Genomic DNA, 27,233 nt, shown 5'->3' with positions numbered 1-27,233 from the left:
AGTATTTTTTTTATCCCTAATACTTAGAACAGTGTCTTGCATATAACAGGCATTCAACAGATACTTGCTGGTATAGACAGCCTCCTCCAAGTCATATTATAAAAGTCTCACTGGAAAAACTAAAACGAGCTCCTTTGGGCTGGTCAGTAACTGAATCTACTATAAAGTAAATTATAGAAATAAAATGTTTAGGCCGGGCATGGTGGCTCATGCCTGTAATCCCAACACTTTGAGAAGCCGAGGTGGGAGAATCACCTGAGGTCAAGAGTTCGAAACCAGCCTGGCCAAAATGGTGAAACCCCGTCTCCACTAAAAATACAAAAATTAGCTGGGTGTGGTAGTGTGCACCTGTAATTCCAGCTACCCGGGAAGCTGAGGCAGGAGAATCGCTTGAACCCAGGAGGTGGAGGCTGCAGTGAGCTGAGACCACACCATTGCACTCCAGCCTGGGCAACAGAGCGAGACTCCGTCTCAAAAAAAAAATAATGTTTACAGAACACTGCTTCAGGGCACTACAGTGGGAACAGTTTCACCCCACAGGTTCGCCTGCACACGTTAGAGACCGTGCATAATAGTTAAGGTGCATGAGGCAAACGAAGTGAGGATGTGACTGGGCTGCCATCAGGGTGGAAAACGAGGGACCTGCTTCTGTAGATAGCGGTGATGGTGTGCCCTGCCCAGGCCCGTCCTGGGCAGGAATATTAAGTGTTAAATATTCTGAAGAGTGGGAAGCAAGGAGTTCATGGAAATCAGAGCTTGCACAGACTTAGTTCAGAGACTTAAGAACCCATCTACAAAGGAATGATCATGAGTCCACAATCATATAAATAAATGACTGAATAAGTAAATAAATGGGGAGACGGAACAGATTTTCCTTATGAAAGAATTATAAATAAGTGTAAAAGGAATAAGGAAAATTGAAACTCACTATTAAGGGCCTGGCAAGGTAGCATATGCCTATAATCCCTGCACTTTGAGAGGCTGAGGTGGGAAGAATCACTTGAGGCCAGTTCAAGACCAGCCTGGGCAAAATAGTGAGACCCAACTCCACAAAAAATTTAAAAATTAAGCAGGACATGGTGGTTCATACCTGTAATCCCAGCTACTTGGGAGGCTGAGGTGGGAGGACTGCTTGAGCCCAGGTGTTAGAGGCTGCAGTGAGCTATAATTGTGCCACTGCACTCCAGCCTGGGTGATGGAGTAAGACCCCATCTCTTAAAAAAAAAAAAAAAAAAGAGCCGGGCGCGGTGGCTCACGCTTGTAATCCCAGCACTTTGGGAGGCCGAGGCGGGCGGATCACGAGGTCAGAAGATCGAGACCACAGTGAAATGCCGTCTCTACTAAAAATACAAAAAAATTAGCCGGGCAGGCCGGGCGCGGTGGCTCAAGCCTGTAATCCCAGCACTTTGGGAGGCCGAGGCGGGTGGATCACGAGGTCAGGAGATCGAGACCATCCTGGCTAACACGGTGAAACCCCGTCTCTACCAAAAAATACAAAAAAATTAGCCGGGCGTGCTGGCGGGCGCCTGTGGTCCCAGCTACTCGGGAGGCTGAGGCAGGAGAATGGCGTGAACCCAGGAGGTGGAGGTTGCGGTGAGCCGAGATCGCGCCACCGCACTCCAGCCTGGGGGACAGAGAAAGACTCCGTCTCAAAAAAAAAAAAAAAAAAATATTAGCCGGGCGTGGTGGCGGGCGCCTGTAGTCCCAGCTACTTGCAGAGGCTGAGGCAGGAGAATGGCGTGAACCCGGGAGGCGGAGCTTGCAGTGAGCCGAGATTGCGCCACTGCACTCCAGCCTGGGTGGCAGAGCAAGACTCCGTCTCGAAAAAAAAAGAAAGCAAAGAAAAAGAAAAAAAAAGAAAACCACCATTAGAACACCACAATACAAATAATATCTGCTGCAAGGAAAATACACTAACGGATGCTAAAATTAGAAAGTGAAATTTTAAGGAGAAACAGGGTATTTACATACCCTCAAAACATCTCCTTCACTGCTGGTTTTTGTGTGTGGAGATGGGGTCTCACTATGTTGCTCATGCTGGTCTCGGACTCCTGGGCTCAAGCGATCCTCCCACCTTGGCCTCCCGAAGCACTGGGATTACAGGCGTGAGCCATGGGACCTGGCCTGGTGGTGGTTTTAACACATGGCCACAGATTCTTGGATACTGCTCCCTTCAGGAGGTGGAGCTCATTGCCCTCCCCTTGAAAGGGAGCTGGACTAAGTGACTCATTCCTAAAAAATTGAAAGTTGAAGGGGAAAAAGACCAGCCTGGCAAGAGTGGGCAGACACCAGCTTCACCAAAGATCGAAGTTAACATCCCCAGAAGGAAGTCTTGTGTGGCCGTGTCCCCTCAGAGAGGATGTCATGAGAAGGGCGCTTCACCTCGGTGGGATTCTTCCCAAAATCCCTAACCAGACTCAGTCCCATCATGAGAAAACATGAGACAAAGCCAAACTAAAGAACATTCTATGGCCAGGCACGGTGGCTCACAGCTGTAATTCCAGCACTTTGGGAGGCCGAGGTGGGCGGATCATGAGGTCAGGAGTTCGAGACCAGCCTGGCCCACATGGAGAAACCCTGTCTCTACTAAAAATACAAAAAAAAAATTAACCAGGCATGGTGGTGCACGCCTGTAATCCCGGCTACTTGGGGGGCTGAGGCAGGAGAATCACTTGAACCTGGGAGTTGGAGGTTGCAGTGAGCTGAGATCATGCCATTGCACTCCAGCCTGGGCGACAGAGTGAGAATCCGTCTCAAAAAAAAAAAACATTCTACAACATACCTGACTAGTACTCTGCAAAAGCATCAAGGTAATAAAAATAAAAAGGAAAGAGTGAGAAATTGTCACAGATTGAAGGAGTCCAAGGAGATAAGGTGACATCCTGGACTCTGGATCCTGAAACAGAAAAACGGCATTAGTGGAAAAACTGGTGAGACCTGAATGAGGTCTGTAGTTTTGTTACTAGTACTGTACTAATCATGTTAACTCTTAGTTTTGACAAGGGCACCATGTTGTTGTAAGATGTTTCTATTACAGGCAGCTGGGTGAAACACAGACAGGAACTCTGTACTGTCTTTTCAACTCTTCTGTAAATCTAAAATTATTTCAGGCCAGGCGCAGTGGCTCACGTCTGTAATCCCAGCACATGGTGAGGCTGAGGCAGGTGGATCACCTGAGGTTGGAGTTTGAGATCAGCCTGGCCAATACAGTGAAACCCCATCTCTACTAAAAAATGCGAAAATTATCTGGGTGTGGTGGCGGGCACCTGTAATCCCACCTACTAGGGAGGCTGAGACACAAGAATCTTTGAACCCAGGAGGCAGAGGTTCCAGTGAGCCGAGATGGTGCCACCGCAGTCCAGCTGGGGGACAAAGCGAAACTCCATCTCAAATATACATACATACATACATAAAATAAAATAAATTATTTCAAAATAAAAAGTTTTCCAAAAACCATCTAGTCTAAGCCCTTTCTTGTACATGTAAGAAATCTAGGAACGCTAACTTGCAAACGTCCTGACCCTAGCACTGAGCATGTGATAAGTAGGAGCTTGGCCTGTTGTTTGCAAAGCAGAAAAAGACTATTGTGAACGTAAGCAAACTTCTCAGTCTGTTTTAGAAAAGGGTGAATGTGGAAGTTGGGGATCCAAAAACATTCCTTTAAAATTATCTATGCAAATATACCCCTTAGAAAGTCTCCATTGTCAGGCACGGTGGCTCGTGCCTGTAATCCCACAACTTTGGGAGGCCCAGTGAGGCAGATCGCTTGAGTCCAGGAGTTCGAGATCAGCCTAGCCAACATGGTGAAACCCCATCTCTACTAAAAATACAAACATTAGCCAGGCATGGTGGCGCACACCTGAAGTCCCAGCTACTCAGGAGGCTGAGGTAGGAGAATGGCTTGAGCCTGGGAGTTCAAGGCTGCAGTGAGTCAACATCATGCCCCTGCACTCCAGCCTGGGCAACAGAGCAAGACCCTGTCTCAAAAAAAAAAAATATTAGAAAGTCTTCATGTTCTCCAGGAATAGGAAATCCCCAAAGATGCTGTCTGGAAGAGGTAGGGAGGGAAAAACACACAGCCTTATAGAATGGACCTCTGGTCCCCAAGGTTATGTGAGCATCCTGAGTCATGACCCACTCCAGAAAATCTGTTGTTCGTCTGGACACTGACAAACCTCTCCACAGCCCCAGGGACAGGAAACCCTGCTTGCTAATTAATATGCGACTCAACTGCCTTTCCTGTGGTCTGCTGAGTCATGCAGGAGCATCCTGGCGGTCTGTGGAGCCCTTAGGCTGTGATGTGGCTAACAGCGCCTTCCAGGAGTCTGACAGACCTGGTTTATCTCAGTTATGGCTGAGCAAAATCAAGCAGCGTCCTTAAGTTCTCCTGGCTACAGTTCCATATCTGAAAAGTGGGGATAACAGTGTCTACCTTGCATTTGAAACGCCAGGCATGCATGCTCAGATGAATAACTACCGCAGCGGTGCTCTCTCTGTGCCAGGAACTGTCAGGCGTGTTTCATTCATGTTTTGTCCTCCCCAGTGGGGCAATTCTCAACCCCTGAAGTCAGAAATACCATCCGATCCAGCAATCCCATTTCTGGCTATATACCCAAAGGAATACAAGTTGTTCCACCATAAAGACACATGCACGCGTATGTTCATTGCAGCACTATTCACAATAGCAAAGACATGGAATCAACCCAAATGCCCATCAATAATAGACTGGATAAAGAAAATGCAGTACATACACACCACGGAATACGATACCGTCATAAAAAGGAATGAGATCCTATCCTTTGCAGGGACATGGAAGGAGCTGGAGGCCATTATCCTCAGCAAACTAACGCAGGAACAGAAAACCAGATACCACACGTTCTTACATACAAGTGGGAGCTAAATAATAAGAACACATAGACACATAGAGGGGAACAACACACGCTGGGGCCTATCAGAGGGTGGAGGGTGGGAGGAGGGAGAGGATCAGGAAAAATAACTAATGGGTACCAGGCTTAATGCCTGAGTGATGAAATAATCTGTACAACCAATCCCCATGACACAAGTTTACCTATTTAACAAGCCTACACATCCTGCACGTGTACTCCTGAACTTAAAAGTAAAAAAAAAAAAAAAAAAAAAAAAAAAGATTTAGTTCTCCCAATAAGCCTGAGAACTATGGCATTCCTTCACATCTTTTTTTTTTTTTGAGATGACATCTCAGCCAGGCTCGGTGGCTCACACCTGTAAACCCAGCACTTTGGGAGGCCAAGGCAGGTAGATCACCCCAGTTCAGGAGTTCAAGACCAGCCTGACCAACATGGCAAAACCCCATCTCTACTAAAAATATAAAATTTAGCCGGGCTTAGTAGCGTGCACCTGTAATCCCAGCTACTCAGGAGGCTGAGGCGGGAGGATCACTTGAACCTGGGAGGTGGAGGTTGCAGTGAGCTGAGATTGCATCACTGCACTCCAGCCTGGGCAACAGAGCCAAACTGTCTCAAAAAACAAACAAACAAATAAATAAACAAACAAACAAACCAAAATTTCTCCGAAGACATTTCTAAGGGACTGCGCCAGGGGTCCTCTTTAGTCCCAAGGGCTGAAGTGCCATGTTTTGAGGTGATTCTGGTGTCTTTATGGGGGTTCTCCTTTCACCTGGTCTTAGGAGTGTGTCAGAAACTGTAGGTTGAACCCAGCACCTTCAGATTATCTAGACCATCAATGAATTGACTGGAAAGACCGGCTCACACACCGAGAACAACTGAATCCAAACTCTCTTATGTTGTCTTGCAAAATATGAGCTTAAAATGAAGTTTATATAACAGTCTTTAGCTGGGCGTGGTGGCGCATGCCTGTAATCCCAGCACTTCGGGAGGCCAAGGCAGGCAGTTCACCTGAGCTCAGGAGTTCAAGACCAGCCTGGGCAACATGGCAAAACCTCATCTTGACAAAAAATACAAAAATTAGTTGGGCATGGTGGCACACGCCTGTAGTCCCAGCTACTCGGGAGGCAGAGGTGGGAGGATGACTTGAACCCTGGAGACGGAGGTTGCAGTGAGCTGAGGTCACACCTCTGCACTCCAGCCTGGGAGACAGAGCAAAATCCTGTCTCAAAAAACAAACAAACTTTAGAACTCACAAGTATTGTGAAATTCAGATTTTGAAAACTCACAGAAGGCTTTGAATTTATTTTTGCTAATATAATATTTTTAATTCAAAAAAAGTTACTTTCAATGACATGTTTGCTCACATTTCCTTTCTTCTATAAGGTCTTCCTAAGCCTCCTCTGCAAGCTGCATGAATGCCTCACTCTTCACCAGCACATCACCTGGGTCTTCTCCCTAGCACTGGTTATCCATTTAGCGACAGAGCTCACTGCGGGCCAGGTCCTTATGGATGATGACGGGGCACAGGTAGTTGCCCTGCTCTCAGGGATCTTAGGCCCAGGTTCAGGAGACAGAGGGCAAGGCAGTCCACACACACTGTGAAAGGTGTGCAGGGACCCAGGAGACAGGGGAGCCGTTTTTGGCGTAGGCTTTGATAACTGAATGGGGATGGGGAGGAAGTGTCGGGGAGAACCCTGGATAGCTGGGAAGATCTCCCAAGGGAGGGAACGGCACTGTCGAAGGCCCTGCGGTGGGTGCACATTGGCAAGTTCGAGGACCTGCAGGAGGCCAGTGTGGCCGGAGCTGAGGGAGTGAGAAGTGGAAGGAACCAAGCCCAAGCAGCGAATGGAAACGACTGGTGTGTGCAACGTCCACCCCTCTCCGGCCCCGGCCCTCCTCTCCCCGACAGCGTCCACCCGGTTCCTGAATCTTCTGTATTTAGTCAGTGACTGTGGACCCAGCCCATCTCTCAGATGAATCTCAGAGCTGGCCTGAAAGGTCACAGAGCCCCTGTGGATCCCCACAGCCCGGCCAGCCCAGGACCTTACGATACATAGACATCCTCTTTGGGTAGTCTTTTAATTTTCTGGGTAGTCAGCCTGAAAGGCTAGGCCAGATTTCCGTCAAGGCCACTGCTCCATCCCTGCACCTGACATATCTCACGCCATCAAACGTGGTTCAGAGCTTGAGGAGGTGGCCTCAGGTTCCCCAAAATGCTCTGCCCCACCACGCTGCAGCCAGATCACAACCCTAGGAGTCATCTCGCAACGGAGGTGCCAAGTCTCTGCCACCTGTTCTCTTCACAGCGTGGGCGGCAGGCGCGTGAGGGATGAAGACTCACTGGGGAGTCAAGGCTATTTCTGGAGTGCACCAGTGGGGGGCTCCGGAAAAACAAGACCAAGCAAGATGCTGGTCACACATACCAGCTGCAGAAGGAACCGTTCCAGGGCTTCCTCCACTGAGTGTGTATGCCACGCTAAACCCTAAACCATGCCCCATCTGCAGAGATGCAGATGCTGAGGCTGGAAGTGAAATAACTGGCTCAACCTCTGGCAGCCAATGAGTGGCAAAGAAGTCATAGAAGCTTGAGTTTTATCCCCTGTAGAAACTTGGAAGAAGCCAGGAGATGGGGAAGCGCAGGTGAAAGCAACCTAAAATGAAAGACACCTTCTGTAGTGCTGCTGGGGCAAGAACTGCTGCAGTTTAAAAGGGCGTGAGGAAGGGGTATAGAAGGAACGGAGTAAAAGCGACATGGGGCCAGGCACAGTGGCTCACGCCTGTAATCCCAGCACTTTGGGAAGCCGAGGGAGGCAGATCACCTGAGGCCAGGAGTTCAAGATCAGCCTGGCCAACATGGCAAAACCCTGTCTCTAATAAAAATACAAAAATTAGCTGGGCATGGTGGTGCACACCTGTAATCCCAGCTACTTGGGAGGCTAAGGCACGAGAATTGCTTGGACCTGGTAGGAGGAGGTTGCAGTGAGCTGAGATCACGCCACCGCACTCCAGCCTGGGCGACAGTGAGAAACTCAGTCTCAAGCAAAAAAAAAAAAAAAAGAAAGAAAAAAATTAAATTAAAAATAAAAATAAAACATGAAGTCTATCAATTAGAAGAAAAACTGAGCCAGCTCACTCTCCCCAAATGCAGGCACTAGACACTCTGTACGTGCACATCCTGTTGAAAGGAAGATAATGAAGTGGGGAGTTGGCAGCTCCACGGTGCATCTGCCGTAAACATCAATTAAAGACTCTTCTTTCCCCCACGAAAAGACCAGAGGTTCACTTCGTCCATGTATTTCAACCAGGTATTTTATTGGTCTGGCAACTGCAAAATATACAAATTTCTGAAAGGCATCTCCTGTTTGAAAGCTAGCATAGCTTTATATTCCAGGTCATTAATTCAGACAAATACACAGAACACAGAGAAGTCCTAAGTCACATATAGGAGGCTCCCAAACCAATTAACAACGAAGCCCAATCTCTACAGCTTTCTATTGTTTAGGCTCCTTATACATATTAAATAAATAAATAGCACATCTGCTATCAAAATAATAAAAAAATAAATTTCAAGTATTACAAACGAAAATATCATTGGTGTGGTTCCAAACAGTTTTTCTTCTCTCCCAAAATGAAGAGCTTTGCCCGTGGTCTCAGGACAGAATAAGGAGGGGGAAACTCACCCAAAAACAAATAGGCAAAAGTTAAAAATATTGGTCCCCGTTATTTTGTGGGGTGGAGAGTTGGTAAGAATCAGTAGACGCCAAAAGTTCATGACTGTAGCTCAAACCCACCCCGCCCCGTCCAATGTCCCCTCAAAAGGTAGGTCACTGGCTTCCAAAGTAGGCAGTGTTCTCCCTTCCGTAGTATCTCCCTCCCTGTCCAGATTCATGTTCCCTCTCTCCCTATCTAGGCCCTTCCCAAACTAAAGTCCTGTGTTAGGCCAAGGCTTCTGGATTTAGGTATTGATTTTAGGTAGTCAGAGGGGAGAGGGGACCACAGCTTTATCAAGCCCCATCTGTATCAAACTTCAGAGTCGATGTCCAAAGAATGAGGCCTGCAAGGGGGACACAAGAAACTATTCTCAAGAGCAAAGCAAAAGGCCTTACATGTCAAATTGAAAAATACAACCAAGTGAAGCACAATCATGCACCCGTGCATGCCCACCCCGTGCCCACACATTCTGATGAGACTCAACAACCAGGGAGAGAGAGAAAACTGCGCGAGTCTGGAGTTGCACGGCAATGCAGACAGAGACATCCTCTCCAGCAGACGCCAGCCAAAGCGGGTGCAATGGGCGGGGAGGGCTTGCATGGGTCAGCATGAAAATCCCCCACTTGATTGTACCATATCTGAAGCAGAGCCTCAGTTCCTACTCAATTCCAACCAGGAAAAAAACATGCATTCTTTAAAAGCGCTTCTCGAAAAACAAACAGCAACGGCTCTTCTCTCCATGCCCACTTTCAGGTGTCTAAATCCCCCACCCTCACCCAGGACCTGTCCCTTGAGCTGGGAGGAGGATCTCAGGGCTCACAGCAGAACGCAGGAAAGAAAAGTGACCTTTGGCACGAGCTTTAAGATGTCCTGAAAAGGGTCATTTGGACAAACTCTGCTGCCGAGTTTCCAAATGGTTTCATCTGGGCACGAGACTGCCCCCGTCCAACCTACCCCAGGGTTTGAGGCAATAAGGAGAAACCAACAGGCTGTGACGACAGGTCCCATGCTTTCATGTGACATGAATGTGACAAAATGTCACAGACGCCATGTCACAGACAAAAATGTCACAGACGCCATGAAGGGAAGGCCAGGACAAAGTCCACTCTTCCGAATTTCCCAAGGCACCGGCAGAGTGCCAGGCACAAGGCAGATGCTCCAAGACAGCGTGCAGGCAGCTCTTGAAGAAGTGGCTGGGAGTGAGGCCTTGCTTGGGCCACTGTCCCCACCTGGGAAAAGCAGGGACAGTAATGCAAGTGCTGGGGAAGGATGCCAGGTGTTCCGCTCCCCACCTTCAGAGGCTCCAAGCCCCCCAGGACAAAACACCCCAACATCTACGTTCCTGAAGAGAAGGTGTGACTCTCAGGTCACACCTCTGCCATCAAAAAAGTGCAAAAGCCATCAGCTCCGGCAAAGTGTTTCTCAGTTCCCCCCAAGTCCAGGTCGGAGGAGAGAGGGGCCCTGCAGCTCCCTGGGAGCGGGAGGCCTCAGTTCTCATATTTCAGCAAAATACTTCCCTCTCCCCGTGCAGCCAGCCTGCCCTTGAACATCTTTGGAGGCAGAACGCAGGCCCGGAAGGTGTGTGGACCACCCAGACAGCTTGTGTCTCAGCTCAGGGACTTCTTGCAGAAGAGGCCCCAACACCTGTCCAAGTTCGTTCTCATGAGGCGTCTTCCCAGGTCAAGATGCACCAAACAGCCACGTGGAAGTTTTTACACATTCCTTGACCTTCAGCAACTAGGAGCCTGCCTCATTTAATTTTAGGATTCTGCCACCAGTGTGGTCTTCCCAGCTCCAAACGTGCCAGGAGATCATAGAAACAAAACAAAACGGCACAGTGTCCCCAGTGGCCTCTTGTCAGGACCAGCACTCATCGCCCTCCCCAGGCTTTGTGAAGGTCTCCGAGGCTGGACGCTCCTAGGAAACCCAGAGGGTGGAGGTGGGGGCCCCGCGGCTAAAGGCAGGGCGCCAGGGACCCACGTGGCTTTCTGGTGTCCAGCAGCCGAGGGGACACAGAGGGTGTCAAGCACGGTTCTCTTCGGCCAAGTCTCCCCCGCTGCTCCACCCCACCCTCTCCGAAACAAGTCCTCAGGATACGTTTTGCCTCGGGCGGAGGGCAGGACACAAGCTAAGCTGCAGAAATGGAAATGGAATGGAACCAACACGTCTGCTTCAGTGTTTCCTGGAGGAGTCAGCGCTGCTCCGGGAGCCTTTCACGTTCTGTTTTCAGGAGAAAAGAGGCGGGGAGGGAGTTAGGATTTGTAGCTGGCTGGCTTCTAAAGCAGAAGACCCTGAGCCATGCAACGGAGAATTCTTCCCTCCCTCCCTCCATCCCAGACAAAGAACATGATCCAAGAAAGGTGCTGCCAACCCCACAGGTGGAAGGGAGCCCAGGCGGGCCCCAGAACATGACGGAAGATAACCCCAGAGTCTCAGAGAAGGGGCTGGGCACCAGGCCTGGAGCCCGCCTGGTGGGGGCCGTGTGGCTCCGGGAGGACTGTGAGCTGCGTGGCACTGGGCACCAGTAACTACAGAGCCTCATGCTCACGACCCCATAGAAACCCCACACACAGAGCCTCACCGGCCACAGCCAGGCAGAGGACGAGCCCGGGGCCTCCAAGGACACACAGGGCCCCTCCTCTCCACTCAGCTCAAAACAGAGCCACACTCCCAGCTACTGCATCCAGATTCGGGGAACACAGTTTGACAGGCAGAACACAGGTGATACATGGAATGGCTGGACTTGGTGGGGAGGCCCAGGCGGGGAGCCAGGCAGAGGGGGCTGTTGCTAAAGCCCTGCCCCGCTTCTGATCACAGTGGCCCTCGCAGGGAGTTCTACCCCTAAGGCACTGGCCAGTACCAAACCCCCTCCACCCCCCACCAAAAACATGTTCCAAAATCAGCGAGGAACACGGCTGACTGCAGCCACGGCACAGCAGGCCTCCTTCCCCGACCTGCTTCACCCACGCCTCAAAAAACAAGAAAACACACAATGTTTAAAGCTATTCTCTCCAATCCTAAGTGTCTCCACCTGGACTGCTCTAAAGAGGGTGGGAGAGAGCCCAGGCATGCAGGGCCACCACGGCCCATGCCTACCCCACACAGAACTGGGGGTCCAAGGCTGAAGCCATCCACAGGGAGGAAAGTCACGGGGCTGGGCAGCATCAGAGCTATTGCCCAGGCCTGGGCCGGACTCAGGAACTCAGGTGGCGGGTGCCCACCGGGAGGTGACGGGTGCCCACTGGGGGGTGACGGGTGCCCACCGGGGGGTGACGGGTGCCCACCAGGAGGTGATAGGTGCCTGCCGGGGGGTGATGGCTGCCCACCAGGAGGTGATAGGGGACGATGGCTGCCGGCCAGGGGTTGATGGGCGCCTGCCGGGGGATGACAGAAGTGATGGGTGCCCGCCGGGAGAGGGTAATTCTCTTCAGAGAGCCCTGGGTCCTCATATCTAGAGAGAGCCCCAGCCAGGCTGTGGGATCAGAGAGCAGGGCTGACATTTCCCTCCACATCTGCTGGCTCCAACCTGTCCTCAACCCACCAGCCCACGGCTTCCGGCACGCACAGATGACGGCGAGGCAACAGTAACAGTGGAGAGCCTGCAAGACTGAGTGACGTCCACGTCCTTCACCCAAGGGCCCCGGCTCAGGACACATGGGGGGTGAGAGACAGACTAGAAAGGACCTCACGACAATGGTGCTGCAGTTAACACCCTCGGCACGGAGACAGATGAGCCCCGCACTGCACGATGGCCAGTCTGCACACAGACCCAGATGCCGTGACGCGGTGCGGGACAGAGGGACATGCACCCAGGCATTTACCTTCCACAGTTAGTAAGGAGAAAACTTTGAGAAAATGTGACAGACAGTTCGTCTTTCAAGCAGAGTGGGGACGAGGAAGAAACAGGTTGGAAAAGGAAAAAAAAAGAAAATCTTTAGTAGGATTTTCTAGTGTGCATTTGAAATTTTTAAAATGAAGGCTGCATCACAAATGCCAGGTGATCTCTCAATCCCAAGCAGCCATCACAGCCCCCAGGAAGGCAGTGCAGAGCACCGGGTCCGGAGAGTCGTTCGTCCCCATCTTACTGGGAAACCAAGATCACAGGGGTGAAGACTCTAGGCTGGGCGCAGTGGCTCACACCTGTAATCCCAGCACTTTGGGAGGCCAAGGCAGGTGGATCACTTGAGGTCAGGAGCTTGAGACCAGCCTGGCCAACTTGGTGAAACCCCATCTCTACTAAAAATACAAACATTAGCCGGGCGCGGTGGCGGGCACCTGTAATCCCAGCTACTCGGGAGGCTGAGACAGGAGAATCGCTTGAACCCGGGAGAAGGAGGTTGCAGTGGGCCAAGATCGCGCCATTGCACTCCAGCCTGGGCAACAAGAGCAAAACTCCGTCTCAAAAAAAATAAAGACTCCAGGCCACGGCCTTGGACCCAAGGGGTTTCCCCTCCCCAAGTCTGAGTGTTCCTGCTGCCCCAGAGAAGAAACCCCTCAGGTTACAGGAGGGTATCCAAAGGCTGACCCAATGCCAGCAAGCCCGGAAGTCTCCACAGGCCCAGGGCACCAAGTTCCTCCCTGATAAGAACAGCAGCCGTCATCCCCCACGCACTTCCTAGGGGCCAGATACTGTCCTAAGTGCTGTATCTATAGTGTCATTATGAAAACTTTATAAAGTTATTATCTCCATATTACAGATGAGGAAGCTGAGGTCCTAGAATTGCTTTAACTTGCCCAGAGTGCCAAGGATACAGGCCAGGAGGAGTAGAACCAAGATGCAGACTTGACTTGGTCTGACTTTCATCATAAATTCCGGTCACAGAGCTCAGGTGGACTCCTAGAATCAGATGTGGCTACAATCCTAGATGTGGGGTCACGCACCCAGGATGGACGGGACAATGGGACTCTAGAGTGAAATTCCAACCTGAGTCAGGTGTGATGGGTCCATAGGATGTATTTTTGCTGAACAAGAGGGATTCTAGCAAAGGCACTATTATGTTAGTCTTGGAGATGGGTAAGATCAGCTTTAGTGGGTGGGGGGCTATCCCCAAATGGCTCCTCCCAGTAGAAAGATTTCTTTCCTGGCAACATGAGGCCATGTGTCTAACGCAGGGGTCCCTAACCCCTGGGCTGTGGACCGGTACCCAGTCCACAGCCCATTCAGAGGCGGGCCACACAGCAGGAGGTGCGCGGTGGGCGGGCCACACAGCAGGAGGTGCACAGTGGGCGGGCCAGCATTACCACCTGACTCGGAGGAGCACACACAAACCCTACTGTGAACTGTGCACACAAGGGATCTAGACTGTGCATTCCTTCAGAGAATCTAATGCCAGATGATCCGAGGCAGAATAGTTTTATCCCAAACCATCCCCCACCCTGCCGTGGTGGGGAAAATTCTCTTCCACGAAACAGGTCCCTGGTACCAAAAAGGTCGGGGACTGCTAGTCTAAAGGATCAGGACACGCACAGATGTAAAACCTTCAGGCTCCAAATCCAAAAAGTTTCACACAAGAAGCCCAGATCCTGAAGCACTGCACGCTGGCCCCGCGCATCACAAACACTGGCCCTGAGGATGGAGGGCGTGCCCCGAGGAGCTGGAAGTTGAGGGCAGGCCCACCTTAGGTAAGCAAAGCCTGGCCATGGGAAGCAGCTGCAAGGGAGTGGCTGTGGGGGTACAGGAGGGTCCAGCAGCTGCCCATGCCTTGCGGGTTGTAGGGCAGGGGCCTCGGGACAGAGGCAGGGGATGGGCACCCAGCCCACTCTCAGAAGCCGCAGAGAGGAGGCAGCCGGCTTTCTGAAGCTAGGGGCCTTTCAGGCCCCGGCTCTGCGGCTCACCTGCTGGAAGCACGGGCCAGTCACTCAGCCCCTCAACCATTAAACGGGGGACTGACTGCCCTGCCGACCTCCCAGGGTGGTCTTAAGGAACGTGGACATGGGGGACACTGGCACATCTTCTGGCCCTTCACCCCTCTGCCACCAAAATCTGAGCGCCATGCCAAACCTCTCCCATTTCCAAAACCCAGCCATTCTTTTCAGCATCTCAGGCTGCATTTCTCATCACACCTTTCCAGTTTCTGCATAAAGTAGTTAAGGTAACTTAAGGAGCAAAGAGGAAATAAAGGGGGGTATGTTTTGGGGGGGGCGAGGGGATGACACTTCACGTGGCTGTCATTAAAGTTCTGCGGCAGGAAGGCCTCTGCTCCTGTGGGGAAGGGATCCCAGAGCAGTGGGAACACAGCCCCCGCTACCCAGGGGCTGCCAGAGCTCAGGCTGAACCTGAAACTCTGCAGAGAGCGCTGGGAGGAGCAGAGGTGACCACATGGGTTAGAGACGGAGGCTGCACCCAGCCCCGGGCGTGACTGTGATGCTGGGCAGGCTCCAACCCAGGACAAACGGATCCCCAAGAAGGGTCTCCACTTGGAGCTCTTTCGGGGTGTGGGGGGTCCTCATGGGGAGGGAGAGGCTCACAGCTCAGGCCCCACCACACTCCCACTATTCCCCATAGGTTTGTTTTACAGATCAGGCTCTGAGTAAGTTTTCCTTTCCAAACAAAGGACACTCCTGGGGCAGGAGGGGGCTTTAAGGCTAACGGCACCTGGCACAGATACAGCTCGCCACCAAGATCTGATTCTGAGAGGGAAATGTGGATTTATGCCGAGCCCTAAACCACGGCCATTACAAACCATGACCTGCAGCCCTGAGAGGGTCATGGAGAAGCCAGCTGTCGTGCGGCAGTGTCGGAACACACCCAACAGTAGGGGAGCCACCATGACCGCCTGCACCCTTTTCTAAAAACATTCAGGAATCTCTCCTCCCTGCTCCTACACCCATCTCCTCCTTCCCCCATGGAGGACCTCAGATCACAAAACTGCTCTCATCCTCAATATTTTAACAGGCGGGAGGCCAAATGAGCAAGCAGGAAGAAAGCAGTGCAAGCAGCAGCAATGATCGGAGAGATACTTACAGACAGGCTTGCCCTAGCAAAGGCTGCGGAGGAGAAGCAGAGAGAGAAGTCAGTCAGGAGGCAGGGTGCAATCTGCAGGGACGAAGCCCTGCAAAACCCCACGCCAGCCCAGCCAGCAGCTTCAGATGTCCCTAAGAACCTGGCCACCCTGAAGGACTGTCCTCCCAACGCCAGGGGCAGCTCTGAAGCGGACAGGAGGATGCAGCCCCTGCCACTGCATCCTCTACGACGGAGGTCTGTGCAGCTCAGGATGTCAACCCCCTTCCCCAGCCTGGTCCCCCCAAGCATCGAAGCGGCAGCCTCTGAACTTCCAAATACAACCGCACATTTCCATCAGAACGGATGCCACGGGGATACCCTTTCAGTTCTGCTAGTTTTTCATAAAACCCTCAGATCTGAGACCCGCAAAGGAATATGTATGAGAGCTCTCCCAGTCCTGCCCCGTCATGTGCAAAGCTAAGGAGACTGAGGGCCTGGGAGGGGAAGGAATCTGGGCGATTAAATTGCTGCACTCATGTTAGTGTGGAGCTACCACCAAAGCCAGGCCTCCAGGCTTCCGGTAATCACAGCCACCTCACCGTGCCTACGTGTCCCCACCACATGCCCCACACTGAGCTGATGCAGGCTCATCTGATCTGACTTCTGCACTGCCATTATTCCCCCATTGCCTGGATGAAAAAACTGAGGCCTGGAGAGGTTAAGTGACCTGTGGAGGCTGCAGCATCTCCCAGGTCACCTTCCAGACACCACCAGGTCTAAGGAAGTCTCGGAAAAGGCAGGAAGAGGGGGCAGGCTGGAAAGGATGCCCAGAGCCAGCACCAGCATCTGGCTCATCAACAAACCTACCGGAAGCTGCACTGGGCTGATTTGTGGGGGCAGGCCTGGAGGGTGGAGGTGGGACAGACCCTTGGGTGGTACCTGAATTTGAGCCCAGAAATTTCTACATCTCACATATTTGCAAGGGTTCCTGGCTATAAAGGAAAAGACCAGTTTTCTGAAAACAGTTTTCTGAAAACAAATCTTAATGTCTAATAACCAAAATCTTCCAGCCTGTAATCTTCAAAATTAATGAAATAAGTGAAATCGGGTTGGGTTTTTTTTGTTTGTTTTTTTTTGAGATGGAGTCTCCCTCTGTCACCCATGCTGGAGTGCAATGGCGCAATCTCGGCTCACTGCAACCTCCGCCTCCCGGGTTCAAGTAATTCTCCTGCCTCAGCCTCCTGAGAAGCTGGGATTACAGGCGCCCGCCTCCACACCTGGCTAATTTTTGTATTTTTAGTAAAGATAGGGTTTTGCCATGTTGGCCAGGCTGGTCTCAAACTCTTGACCTTAGGTGATCTGCCCACCTCGGCCTGCCAAAGCTCTGGGATTACAGGCGTGAGCCACCGCGCCTGGCCTTGTTTAGGTTTTTTACTACCTGCTGGGATAACCATGTTATTTATGTGAGAAAGTGGCCACTTTGTTTTAGAAATAACCATTCACGAACGTGAACGGGTCTTGGACATCTCACTCTTCCTTCTGCACTGCCTGCTTCTGCCCTGTAAAAACCCCATCCTCAGAAAGGAGGCGAACACAGTCACGGCTGTCACCAGCAAGGAAAGCCCACAGGATCTCAACTTTAGAGGGTGCTTCCCATGTTCCCCCTCAACACGCGAGTGTGTGCACATGCCCCAACACACGTGCACAGACACCTACAACATACACACACGCACCCGCACGCACCCACGCACGCATTCTTGCAAACACACACGCACGCAATCCCAGATCTGCGGCATCAGGCCCGGCATGCGAACCCCAGGCAGGAAGGAAAGGGGAGTGCACTGACTTGTCCAGGCAGCTGTGTGGGCACCTCCGGGGGCAGGCAGCTGGGCAGGGCGGCCGAGGTGGAGGCCACATGCTCCTCAAAGCTGTTGATGCGAGGTTTTTTGTTGGGCTCGGGGCTGGCTAGCGGGGTGACACTATTGCGTCTCATGAGCGGGTTAGGTCCCTTCTTTGCATCCTAAGCAAGACAAAGACAAAAGAGAGAAAGGCGACAGTTACAAAGAAGGGGAGGAAAATTAGCCCCAAAAAAGTTTCTCTGCTCCTGGATTTTAGGGAGGCAACAAGACTGACCGAGGGGAGTGGCCGGGACCACGGGCCAGGGACCATGGGCTGCTCAGTGTGTGGTGACTCCCAGGCAGCAAGAATGGGGGCAATTCCCTCCCATGCCCGTTCCTCGGATGGTACCAAAGGATTCCCCACACAGACAAACACGGTGCTTGCAAAGCAAGGAGGGAAAGAATGATCACCACAGCAGAGCATGAGGTCGGAGAAAAGAGCTTTGCTTCCAGCCTCTCTAAGAGCTGAGTGGGGGGCATCTAGGAGGGAGAGGCTAGGCCTGAGGCTCACAGGATGGGGAGGGGAAGGCACCTGTGCTGACTCCCTTCCGCCCACCCGAGGCAGGGTCTGCAGAGCCGTCTGTACTACGCAAAGGGCACCCTGGCTTAGGATGGGGCACGGAGGCTGCAAAACCAGCCTGGAGACCAAAGGGGCAGAAAATGTGCAGCAGGAAGCAGGTTCTGTGTCCAGGACCAGACACAGCCCTCCCAGGATAGGGAAAGTGTGATGGGTGTGGGCCTCCAGCCTCAGAACCGGGGTCTGTCTCCATCGTGGCCCTGCCCCCATTCCCTGCAGGGAAGAGCTCCAGGACCGGCTCAGGCCCAATCCCATAGCGGGGGCAGTGGCTCCCTGACCAGGGCTGTTGTCATATGGCTAAAGGCAGGACAGCATCCAGTGACCCACATTCCGAAGGGGAGGGGGTGACAGGGACCAAGGCGGCCAAGGGACCCTAGCCTCTCTCAGGTCAGCCACCAGCCAGGCAACTGCCGGCGACTGGGGCGGACACCTCATCCCTTCATGCCAAAATCCGAAGGCCAAGCTTCTTGGGACTAGGACAGTCACCTGCTTTGGGAACGCCATGACAGAAAGTCACGCTCGGTCTAAGAGAAAGGTCTGACTAGTACTAGCACAGTGTTGTACTTTTGGCAGCCTGTACACGGTGAATTCAAACTCACTTTCACAACGTACATCCACCTGGGCAGAGGCCCATTCTACTCAGCCAGAGGCAGCCTGGCCCACCTCCAAATATCAGGCCTCCCCCCAAGGTAGAGAGCAGCTGCACCGCCAGGCCTCGAGGTCTCCTGAAACACCTCCCCACCCGCCATCCCCCAGGCCTCTGCTCTCCACGCCTCTCCTCTTTCAACACCGTGTTCTTGGTGGTTCTGAGCCTAATCACATGCACGTGGCGGCGCTGACCTGCTGATCCTGTTTGAAACAGTAACTCTGGAAACTGAAAGCACTGGTTTTAGCTGCCAGAAAGGAAAGGCAACAAGAACTGTGCTATGCTGATGTTAAAGACAAGAGAGGCTGGGCACAACGGCTCACACCTTTATCCCAGCACTTTGGGAGACTGAGACAGGAGCATCACTTGAGCCCAGGAGTTCAAGACCAGCCTGGGCAACACAGTGAGACCCCATTCTCTAAAAAAAAAAAAATGCATAAATTAAAATTAGCTGGGCATGGTGGTGCGCACCTGTAGTCTCAGCTACGCGGGAGGCTGAGGTGGGAGGATCGCTTGAACCCAGGAGGTTGAGGCTGCAGTGAGCCGTGATTGCGCCACCGCACTCCAGCCTGGGGAACAGACTGAGACCCTGTCTCAAAAAAAAAAAAAAAAAAAGAGAGAGAGAATGTATCTTCCTCACTAATATTCATATCTCGAGCTCAGCAGAAATGGGAGGAAGAGGACACAGGAAGAAAGAAAAAAGAGAAGGCCCCAGAAGCCACAGAACGGACGGGCAGGAACAAAGAGGTGCTGAGGAAGGCAGCCAGCAGGCCCGTGGCCCCATACAGGCCAGTACCTGCAGGCAGGCAGCCCCGGGGCCTCCTGAGCGCCCATCACCCACCAGGGCTATCGTGTGATGATGGCCAGGATGAGGCTTGGGGTCTCCACTCACCTCTGACCTCTCCCGGTGCGTGCTGACGGACTCCACGTTCAGGTAGATGGACTCCACACGACAGCCTGGAGGGCGTGGGATGGGGGCAGAGGAAGCTGCTGTTAAAGGGACAGCGCCGCTTACAGCCCACAGCCACAAGAAGCTACTGTGGCCACCTTCAGGGAAACAGGGCTTGGCAGGGGCTGCTACTCACCATAAGCGACAGGCGTCAGTTTCAGGACAGTGTGAAGAGGGCATTTCAGGTAGGGCATCTCCTCTGAAATTGAAATTGTACACCCACAATTAGAAATGAGACACGGCCAGGCGTGGTGGCTCACAGCTGTAATCCCAGCACTTTGGGAGGCCGAGGCAGGTGGATCACCTGAGGTCAGGAGTTTGAGACCAGCCTGACCAACATGGCAAAACCCCATCTCTACTAAAAATACAAAATCAGCCAGGGTGTGGTGGCACATGCGTGTAATCTCAGCTACTCAGGAGGCTGAGGCAGGAAAATCACTTGAACCTGGGAGGTGGAGGTTGCAGTGAGCGTGTGCATTGCACTCCAGCCTGCTCAAGAAGAGCAAAACTTTGTCTCAAAAAAAAGAAATGAGACATGAGGGTGGGGGAGGCATGGAAAGATGTTTATGGTCCCCCCACAAGGACCCTCGGAAGCCCTGTCGTGCAGGGGCATCCGTCCCCAGCCACAAGCTGTTGCGGGCAGCAGGTGGCCCCAGAAGACTTTAGCCCAAAGAGCGCCATCAAACCAAACCAAGACTCGCCCTCACAATGACTTAGAGTTGGGAAAAAAGTCACTCCCAAACAATTTAGGTCTGTCTAGGGATTCAGCTGCACTGGATTAGACATGCTAAGACTTAACATTTCAATCGGATTGTCAGAGTTTTCCGGGCTGTTTGTTCCCTTAGATGGCACTTAAGAGAAGTGCAGCCCCGACCCCAAGCCAAGACCCTGCGATGTGTGGAGCCAGGGGCGGGTCTCAGGGAGCTGTTTATGAAGCAGTGACGTCCCCGGCATCAACCTGGGCTCCACAGCATTTGCCAAGGGCTTCAAGGAAGCGCTGGACAGAGAGGACCTGAAGCAGCCGGGAGCTGGGAGCTGACACTTGTGCTGTTCTCCTAACACCCCATGGCACAGCAGCCAACACAGGGCAGGCCACGGCAGGTCTGCGGCTGACCCCCCGAGTGCCAGTCCCCTCCTCCCTCCATCCCGGGGCCACGGCCTGCCCGAGGTACCTGCGCTCTTATCCAGGAAGTAGGCCAGTAGGCAGCGCAGGACGGCCTGGTGGCAGATGACCAGCACGTTCTCCTGCCGCTCCAGCTCCATGATCACCGGCTCCAGGCGCTGGACCAGGTCCTGGTAGGACTGAGCACAGAGGGCCGGGCCCACGTGAGCTCAGGGCACTCAGGAGGGGCTCTGCCGCTGGCCACAGCCTGCATCAGACCGGCCAGGGAGCCATGCAAAATCAGTCACCCATCATCAGCAGTGGTTGAGAAGGGGCAGGGTTTAACATGGACTATTGCTCAGCCACAAAAAGAGTGAAGCCCTCACCCCTGCTCCCGCACGGGGGAACCTGGAAAACCCGATGCTGTGTGAAAGAACCGGGCACAAAAGGCACGCATGGCATCTGACTCCACTGACATGGAATGCCCAGAATAGGCAGATCCAGATGCAGGAAGCAGACGGGCCGGTGCCGGGGCTGGGCGGGGCAGGCGGGAGCGGCTGCTAACAGGTCTGGGTTTCTTTGTGCAGTGAGGGAAAGGCCTGGAATTTGTGATGGCTGCACAGCACTGTGAGTACACTAACATGCACTAAACCATAACTTTAACGTGATGAAAGTGGTCAATTTTATGTTATGTGTATTTTCTATCAATTTAAAAATGTAAAAAGAAGCAGGAGGGCTGTGACTTTAGAAAAAGACCAGAAAATGTCCTGCTCCTGTGGACTCTCTGCTGCGCTAACGAGGGCCCTGGTGTGCGAGGCTCGGTCTGAGGCCTGAGGCATGACGCTGCTCAGCAGGGCACGGGCAGGGAGGACACACCCGGCCCAGGAGGGTCCCATCGGCAGAGGAGACAGCAGCACGCTCAGCCACAGCCCCCCGGGCACCGTGCATGGGGAGGCACAGACGCTGCCCAGGGGATGTAGACCCATCCCTCCTGCCAGCCTGCCCACCACCCTGCCCAGTGGACCTTCACACACCACCTTCCTCCTCTCCCATAGGGTTCTATGTCCCTAGGGAAACACATCTCACTTCTGCTTATGGGAAAATGCACTTCACCCCAGGCTGTTAGAAGGTTCAGTTTGGGGGGACTCGATTCCGAGGTAGAGGGTGTAGGAGCCCCCAGAACCCACACGGAAGTGAACTCCCTGGAGGGGTGGCCCAGCCCTGCACAGCAGTGGCCATGTGCGCCAGGGTCCCTCAGCCCACCCCAGCCTGCGCTCACCTCCCCGGTGGGGTAGCGGTAGTAGTACTTGTCCTGCTCCCGCAGCGCATACTCCTCGGGGTAGGTGTCCCTGATCTCCTCGTAGGTCAGCTCCTCACAGACGCCCTGTGGGGACCCAGTGGTCACTCAGGGGAACAAAGCACAGGGGTGTCTAGGGCCTCTTGGGAAGCCGCCCCATGCCCGAGGGTGAGGCTGCCTGCCCGCCTCCCGGGACTCACCGCGTCGATCTCATTGAGCGCCTTCCACTGCTCGTAGGGCAGCCGCAGCGCCTCAGCTGTCTGGATGGTGCTCTTCAGCTGGCTGGTCCACACGCGCAGGTCCTTCAGGTTCTGCTCCTCCACGAACTTGCTCAGAGCGCTGGCAAACTGAGAGGTGGTGGAGAGGGGCCATTGATTCCAGATGCCCGCAGCTCCTCCAAGAGCCAGGGGATGGAGCAGGCAGCCCACGTGGGGCTGTGCACTATCTGGTTACACCGTGGGGGCCCCAGGCCACTGGACAGCCACAGCCGCACACACCCTCCCCAGAGACCAGGCTCAGCTCTTCCTGCCCCTCCCCTTCCTAGTGCACAATTGCTCACACATCACACACATGTGCAGATACACACACCACAGACACACATACAAACACACACATACATACAAAGTAACACAAAAACACACACACAAAGCCACATGGATAGGCATAGACACACACACAGAGCTATACAGAGATGCACACAGATATGCAGAGACACGCAGGTGCACACACAGATAACACACACAGCAAGCACACCAAGCAGCAGCAGCAGCAGCAGCAGCACACACCTCCCCACCCACCCTATAGACCCTGCAACCGCCCTGCAGCCAGAACGGCCCATGCCACAGCACACCCCGCACCTTCTTGCCCCGGCTGGACAGGCCCGAGTCGCCCCCGATGCGGCCCTGGAGGTTGTGCTCATTCTCGCCGTGCCGGCACAGGTAGATGGTGCGCGGCTGCACGTGGATGTTCATCAGGTAGTACACGATGCGGCTCTGGATGTGGTCCTGCACCCGGTTCACCAGGAACCTCCGGCCCACGTCAATCACCTTGATCAGTGACAAGTCCCTGCAGAGAGACCCCACCAAGGACCACAGCTCAGGCCACCGCCCACAGCAGGATGCACCCGGCCTGGCCCAGCCCGTCTCCAGATGATGTGTTCCCCAGAGAACAGCAAAGCTTGACCGTAGGCCCCTCCAGGGCACAGACCAAATCCTTCTAAGGAGCAGAGCATATGCGTGCGACAACTCCCACAGCTGGTGTCTGGCTGTGAGGCTGGCTTGCCTCCCAGAAAAGGGGGAGAAAAAAGAAAGAAAATGGAGAAAAAAAGAAAGGGGCCTGTGCAGTGGCTCATGCCTGTAATCCCAGCACTTTGGGAGACTGAGGCAAGAGGATCGCTTGAGTCTAGGAGTTTAAGACCAGCCTGGGCCACATAGCAAGACCTCATCTCTACTAAAGAAAAAAAAATCAGCTGGACGTGGACACCCACACCTGTAGTCCCAGCTCCCCAGGAGGCTGAGGTGGTAGGATTACTGGAGCCCAGAAGTTTGAACCTGCAGTGAGCTATGATCATGCCCACTGTACTCCAGCCTGGGAGACAAAGGGAGACCCTGTCTCTAAGCAAGCAAGCAAGTAAGTAAATAAATAAATAAATGGAAAGAAAGGAAAGGAAAAAGAAAGCAACTATCGGAGGGACAGCAGCAACATCAGGCTCAACTCTACATTGACTTCCTGTACTTCTACACAGTGTTCAAAATATTCCCACTGAATATCATTGTCATCAAGGATTGTTTTTAAAAGATATTTTCAAAGAGAGTTGATACAGGTATCCAGCGGCTTTATGTGGATCACCTGAGGCCAGGAGCTCAAGACCAGCCCGGGAAACATAGCGAGACCTCATCGCTACAAAAAAAAAACTGTCTTAAAAAATTTTTTTAAAGATATCCAGGAGCAAATCCTTTGTGGGAACATCAAGAATTCAGTAAGAACCCTCGTGTGGGTCTTGCAGAGACGGCCAGCCACGGGAATCACCTGTCGCATTTGTCGGGGTCGAGGGGCTGGTAGCTGGCTTCATAGCAACTGATCCTCTTCATGAAGTCGTCCATGGCTTCTGCCGAGTTGCAGTCTTTGTAATCCGGGCTGGAGATTTTAACTTCCTGCAACAGCACAAAGGGGCGGCTGATGAATCATGCTGGAAGGCTTTCTGCTGAGATTAAGCAGGATTTGGGGCTTTCAAAAGGGGAGCGCGCAGAAGGCTCAGCATAAACATTATCCAGCCCAGCGTGTAGGAGAAAGGGAGAAAGATCCTGGCGGCTGAGTCACAGCCTGATAGTACATGGGGAGGATTCCCTGGGGAGATGGAGAACTGGAGCCGGAAGGACAGAGACAGGAAACCCACGGGGATTCCATAATGAACACCTCTGAATGTTCAGCAAGTCAGGATCTGTCCCGTGCCCGAGTCATCGCCAGACAGCCTGGCGCTGAACTCAGCCAAGCTCCACGTGAGCATCTGCAATGCTCCCCGCACTGGGAGGAGGCTGCCGGCTCTAAGGTATGCTCAGGAGTTCCCAGAGATGCCTGTGGCCTTGTGTGGTTTCTCCTCCACCCCCCACCGCCCGAGGCAGCCCCGGTTGACCAGTCCGTGGTTAACTGCTTCTCCGACTAGGGCTGTGCCTGCTCCTTTGCAGGGCTCACTCTCCTAGGCAACAACATAGGTCTACAACACCCACAGTGGCACGGGCCCCAGAAACCAGGTGGATTTTAGGGAAACTCAGCATTTCTGAATGCCTGGGCTCTTTTTCTCATCAACCACTGCCGTCACTGAGAGGCAGCCACTCTTCAAAGATCGAGTCAGTGGGGAGTTGTGTCCGTGGTCCTGGCAGAGTTTCAGCCGGGGAAGATGAGAAAGTCCTAGGGATAGAGTGTGGCAGTTGCCCAACAATGGGAATATAATTTGCTGCTGTACTATACTTTAAAAAACGGCTAAAATGGCCGGGTGCGGTGGCTCACGCCTGTAATCCCAGCACTTTTGGGAGGCCAAGGCGGGCAGCTCACTTGAGGTCAGGAGTTTGAGACCAGCCTGGCCAACATGGTGAAACCCCCGTCTCCTCTAAAAATACAAAAAATATTAGCTGGGCGTGGTGGCGCACACCTGTAATCCCAGCTACTCAGGAGGCTGAGGCAGGAGAATCGCTTGAACCCGGGAGGCAGAGGTTGCAGTGAGCCAAGATTGTGTCACTGCACTCCAGCCTGGGAAACAGGAGACTCTGTCTCAATAAATAAATAAGTAAATAAATAATAAAAATGATTAAGATGGTAAATTTTACATTATGTATATTTTACCACAATTTAAAAAAAAAATCTAAGTTCACAAATGCCTGGATCTACCAACCTGCTTTCAGATTTCATCAGAAAGAGATTTCTGAACATGGCGGGTTGGGGCAAATGACTATCTGTTAGTGGACAACCAGACAAATGCTAAACTCCTTGCTAAGTACATTGGTGACCACTCACTGGGAAAAATGATTTCACAGCTACACCCTGCTGTCTACCAAGGGGAACAAGGAGTGCTGAGCCAAAGAAAGGTGGCAAACCCTCTGTTTAGATGATTTCCTCGTACTCTGAGCCTCCTCCTCCCACTGGACAAATCTAGACTTTTCACAATTCAAATAGCCCTTCCTGAAACAGGAATTCATTTCCTAAAGATATCTAGAAATACTTCCACCACTTTGGGGAAGATACCGGGGCTAATACATGCTTAGCATCCCCTCTAAAGGTGCAAAGATGCCAGCACCACAGCGTCCCCGTGTACGTTTTCAGAACTGCTTTTCTTTATAGAATTGTCATATTCTGATATGTTTACACTGAAGAGAAAATTATCTCCAACGCGGGGTGGCAGCCTGTAGTCTCCATAGTAACCATTCCTGTTTATATATATTGCTATCAAGTGGTAACACTGGAGAAATTCATCAAGTTATGATGCCAAGTGCCCTCAATTTATCTGGGCAAGCTCCCTTGCACAGCACAGACAGGAGGGTTTGTGGCAGGTTCACGAGACGCATCGGCAGGAAGAGAGTCTTACCTCCCAAACTTAGGAGGCTGCTGAGCCCTATGGACTTTTGCCAGTGCCTAAGCATTCTTACCTCCCGGAGCCATCACAGCAAGCGATCCACTTGCTGCCTCCTGTCCCATTGGGGGCAGTGAGCTGCCCTCTGCCCCAGCAGCTCCATCATCACTGGCTGTCAGCCTCCCGTCACCAACAGAAACTAATCCTATCTCCCTGAATTATTTCCTACGTCCCATCCAAGCCTGCCCACTGCCCCGGATGAAGCTAGTCCCACACAGGACAGGCCTCTGGGTCAAAAACCGCTCTGTAGGTCTGACCTCCCAATCGACAGCCAGCTGGGGGCTGCCCATCCTAAGGGCTCAGCTGCGCTTTCAAGCTGGACCCAGTCCCCCACTTCCTCAGACTGCAAATGCCCTTGTGGTCTACGCTGCCGCAGAAGCGTGGGGTTCCTGGCTGTCTTACCATGATATTGGAGGCCACAACTGTAGGGTCATCGCACACGGACTCGATGAAAAATGCCTGGTGGAAGTGAGGTGGGGATGTTAGAAAACAAACACCACGAAGGACCAACCTCACCATCACTGTGATGTCATCATCCGGACAAGGCGGAAGCACGCCACCCACCAACTCCCAAAGACAGGAAAGCCCACCTCCTCACTGCCGCCTCCTGCCACCACCCCTCTGGAACGCCCCATGGCCCCCAAGAGCCCTACCACACAAAGGCCCTAATTTAAGGCCACAAAACGTGGGCAGCAGGAGGGGAGGGACCGAGCAGGACTAAGGAACATGGGCAGCAGGAGGGGAAGGACCAAGCAGGACTCAGGCCGCTTCCTGAGGCCTTTTCCTGTCTCCCGAGCCCTCTTGCACAACACAAGACGCTCAGCTCACCTTAAAGTCATTTTCTTTGGCAAAATGAAGGATCATGTGTCTCCTCTCTCTAGTAGTATTGGTGGCGTCGAAAACCTGATATGCAGAGCAAAGGGCCAGGAAGAAGACTCTAAGTTTGAGTTTAAAAACGTTTACCCGAACAGCAAGGACGCCAGACCCATCATCTCCAGGAATAAGCCCCAAAAGTGCTTCAGGGGAGCATCTCCAGGAATAAGCCCCAAAAGTGCTTCAGGGGAGCATCTCCAGGAATAAGCCCCAAAAGTGTTTCAGGGG

The 27,233-nt window shown here is 52.7% G+C and overlaps 1 protein-coding gene across 31 annotated transcripts in view; it reads right to left on the bottom strand.

The window, feature by feature from the left end:
* The window catches only part of PFKFB3 (6-phosphofructo-2-kinase/fructose-2,6-biphosphatase 3), a 263,188-nt gene that overhangs the window by 156,255 nt on the left and 79,700 nt on the right, over positions 1-27,233 (bottom strand). For 17 of the 31 annotated variants that reach the window (XR_010113795.1, XM_063610054.1, XM_063610046.1 and 14 more), the window contains exons 5-14: positions 26,961-27,035; positions 26,535-26,591; positions 24,038-24,162; positions 22,867-23,074; positions 22,210-22,356; positions 21,992-22,096; positions 20,783-20,912; positions 19,747-19,809; positions 19,554-19,618; positions 17,387-17,560 (exon numbers count right to left, since the gene is read on the bottom strand). Coding sequence is in view for 30 of the 31 variants with exons in the window: in XM_063610054.1 (XP_063466124.1) it covers positions 17,387-17,560; positions 19,554-19,618; positions 19,747-19,809; positions 20,783-20,912; positions 21,992-22,096; positions 22,210-22,356; positions 22,867-23,074; positions 24,038-24,162; positions 26,535-26,591; positions 26,961-27,035 (1,149 nt within the window). In the remaining variant the exon portion in view is untranslated. The other 14 variants (XM_063610047.1, XM_063610039.1, XM_055296453.2 and 11 more) reach the window with 7 other exon arrangements.

This window comes from Symphalangus syndactylus, chromosome 10 (genome assembly GCF_028878055.3).
Source record: "Symphalangus syndactylus isolate Jambi chromosome 10, NHGRI_mSymSyn1-v2.1_pri, whole genome shotgun sequence".
NCBI classification, from domain to species: Eukaryota; Metazoa; Chordata; class Mammalia; order Primates; family Hylobatidae; genus Symphalangus; species Symphalangus syndactylus.
The sequence above is the reverse complement of the archived record's forward strand: the minus strand, read 5'-3'. Positions and strand labels throughout refer to the sequence as shown.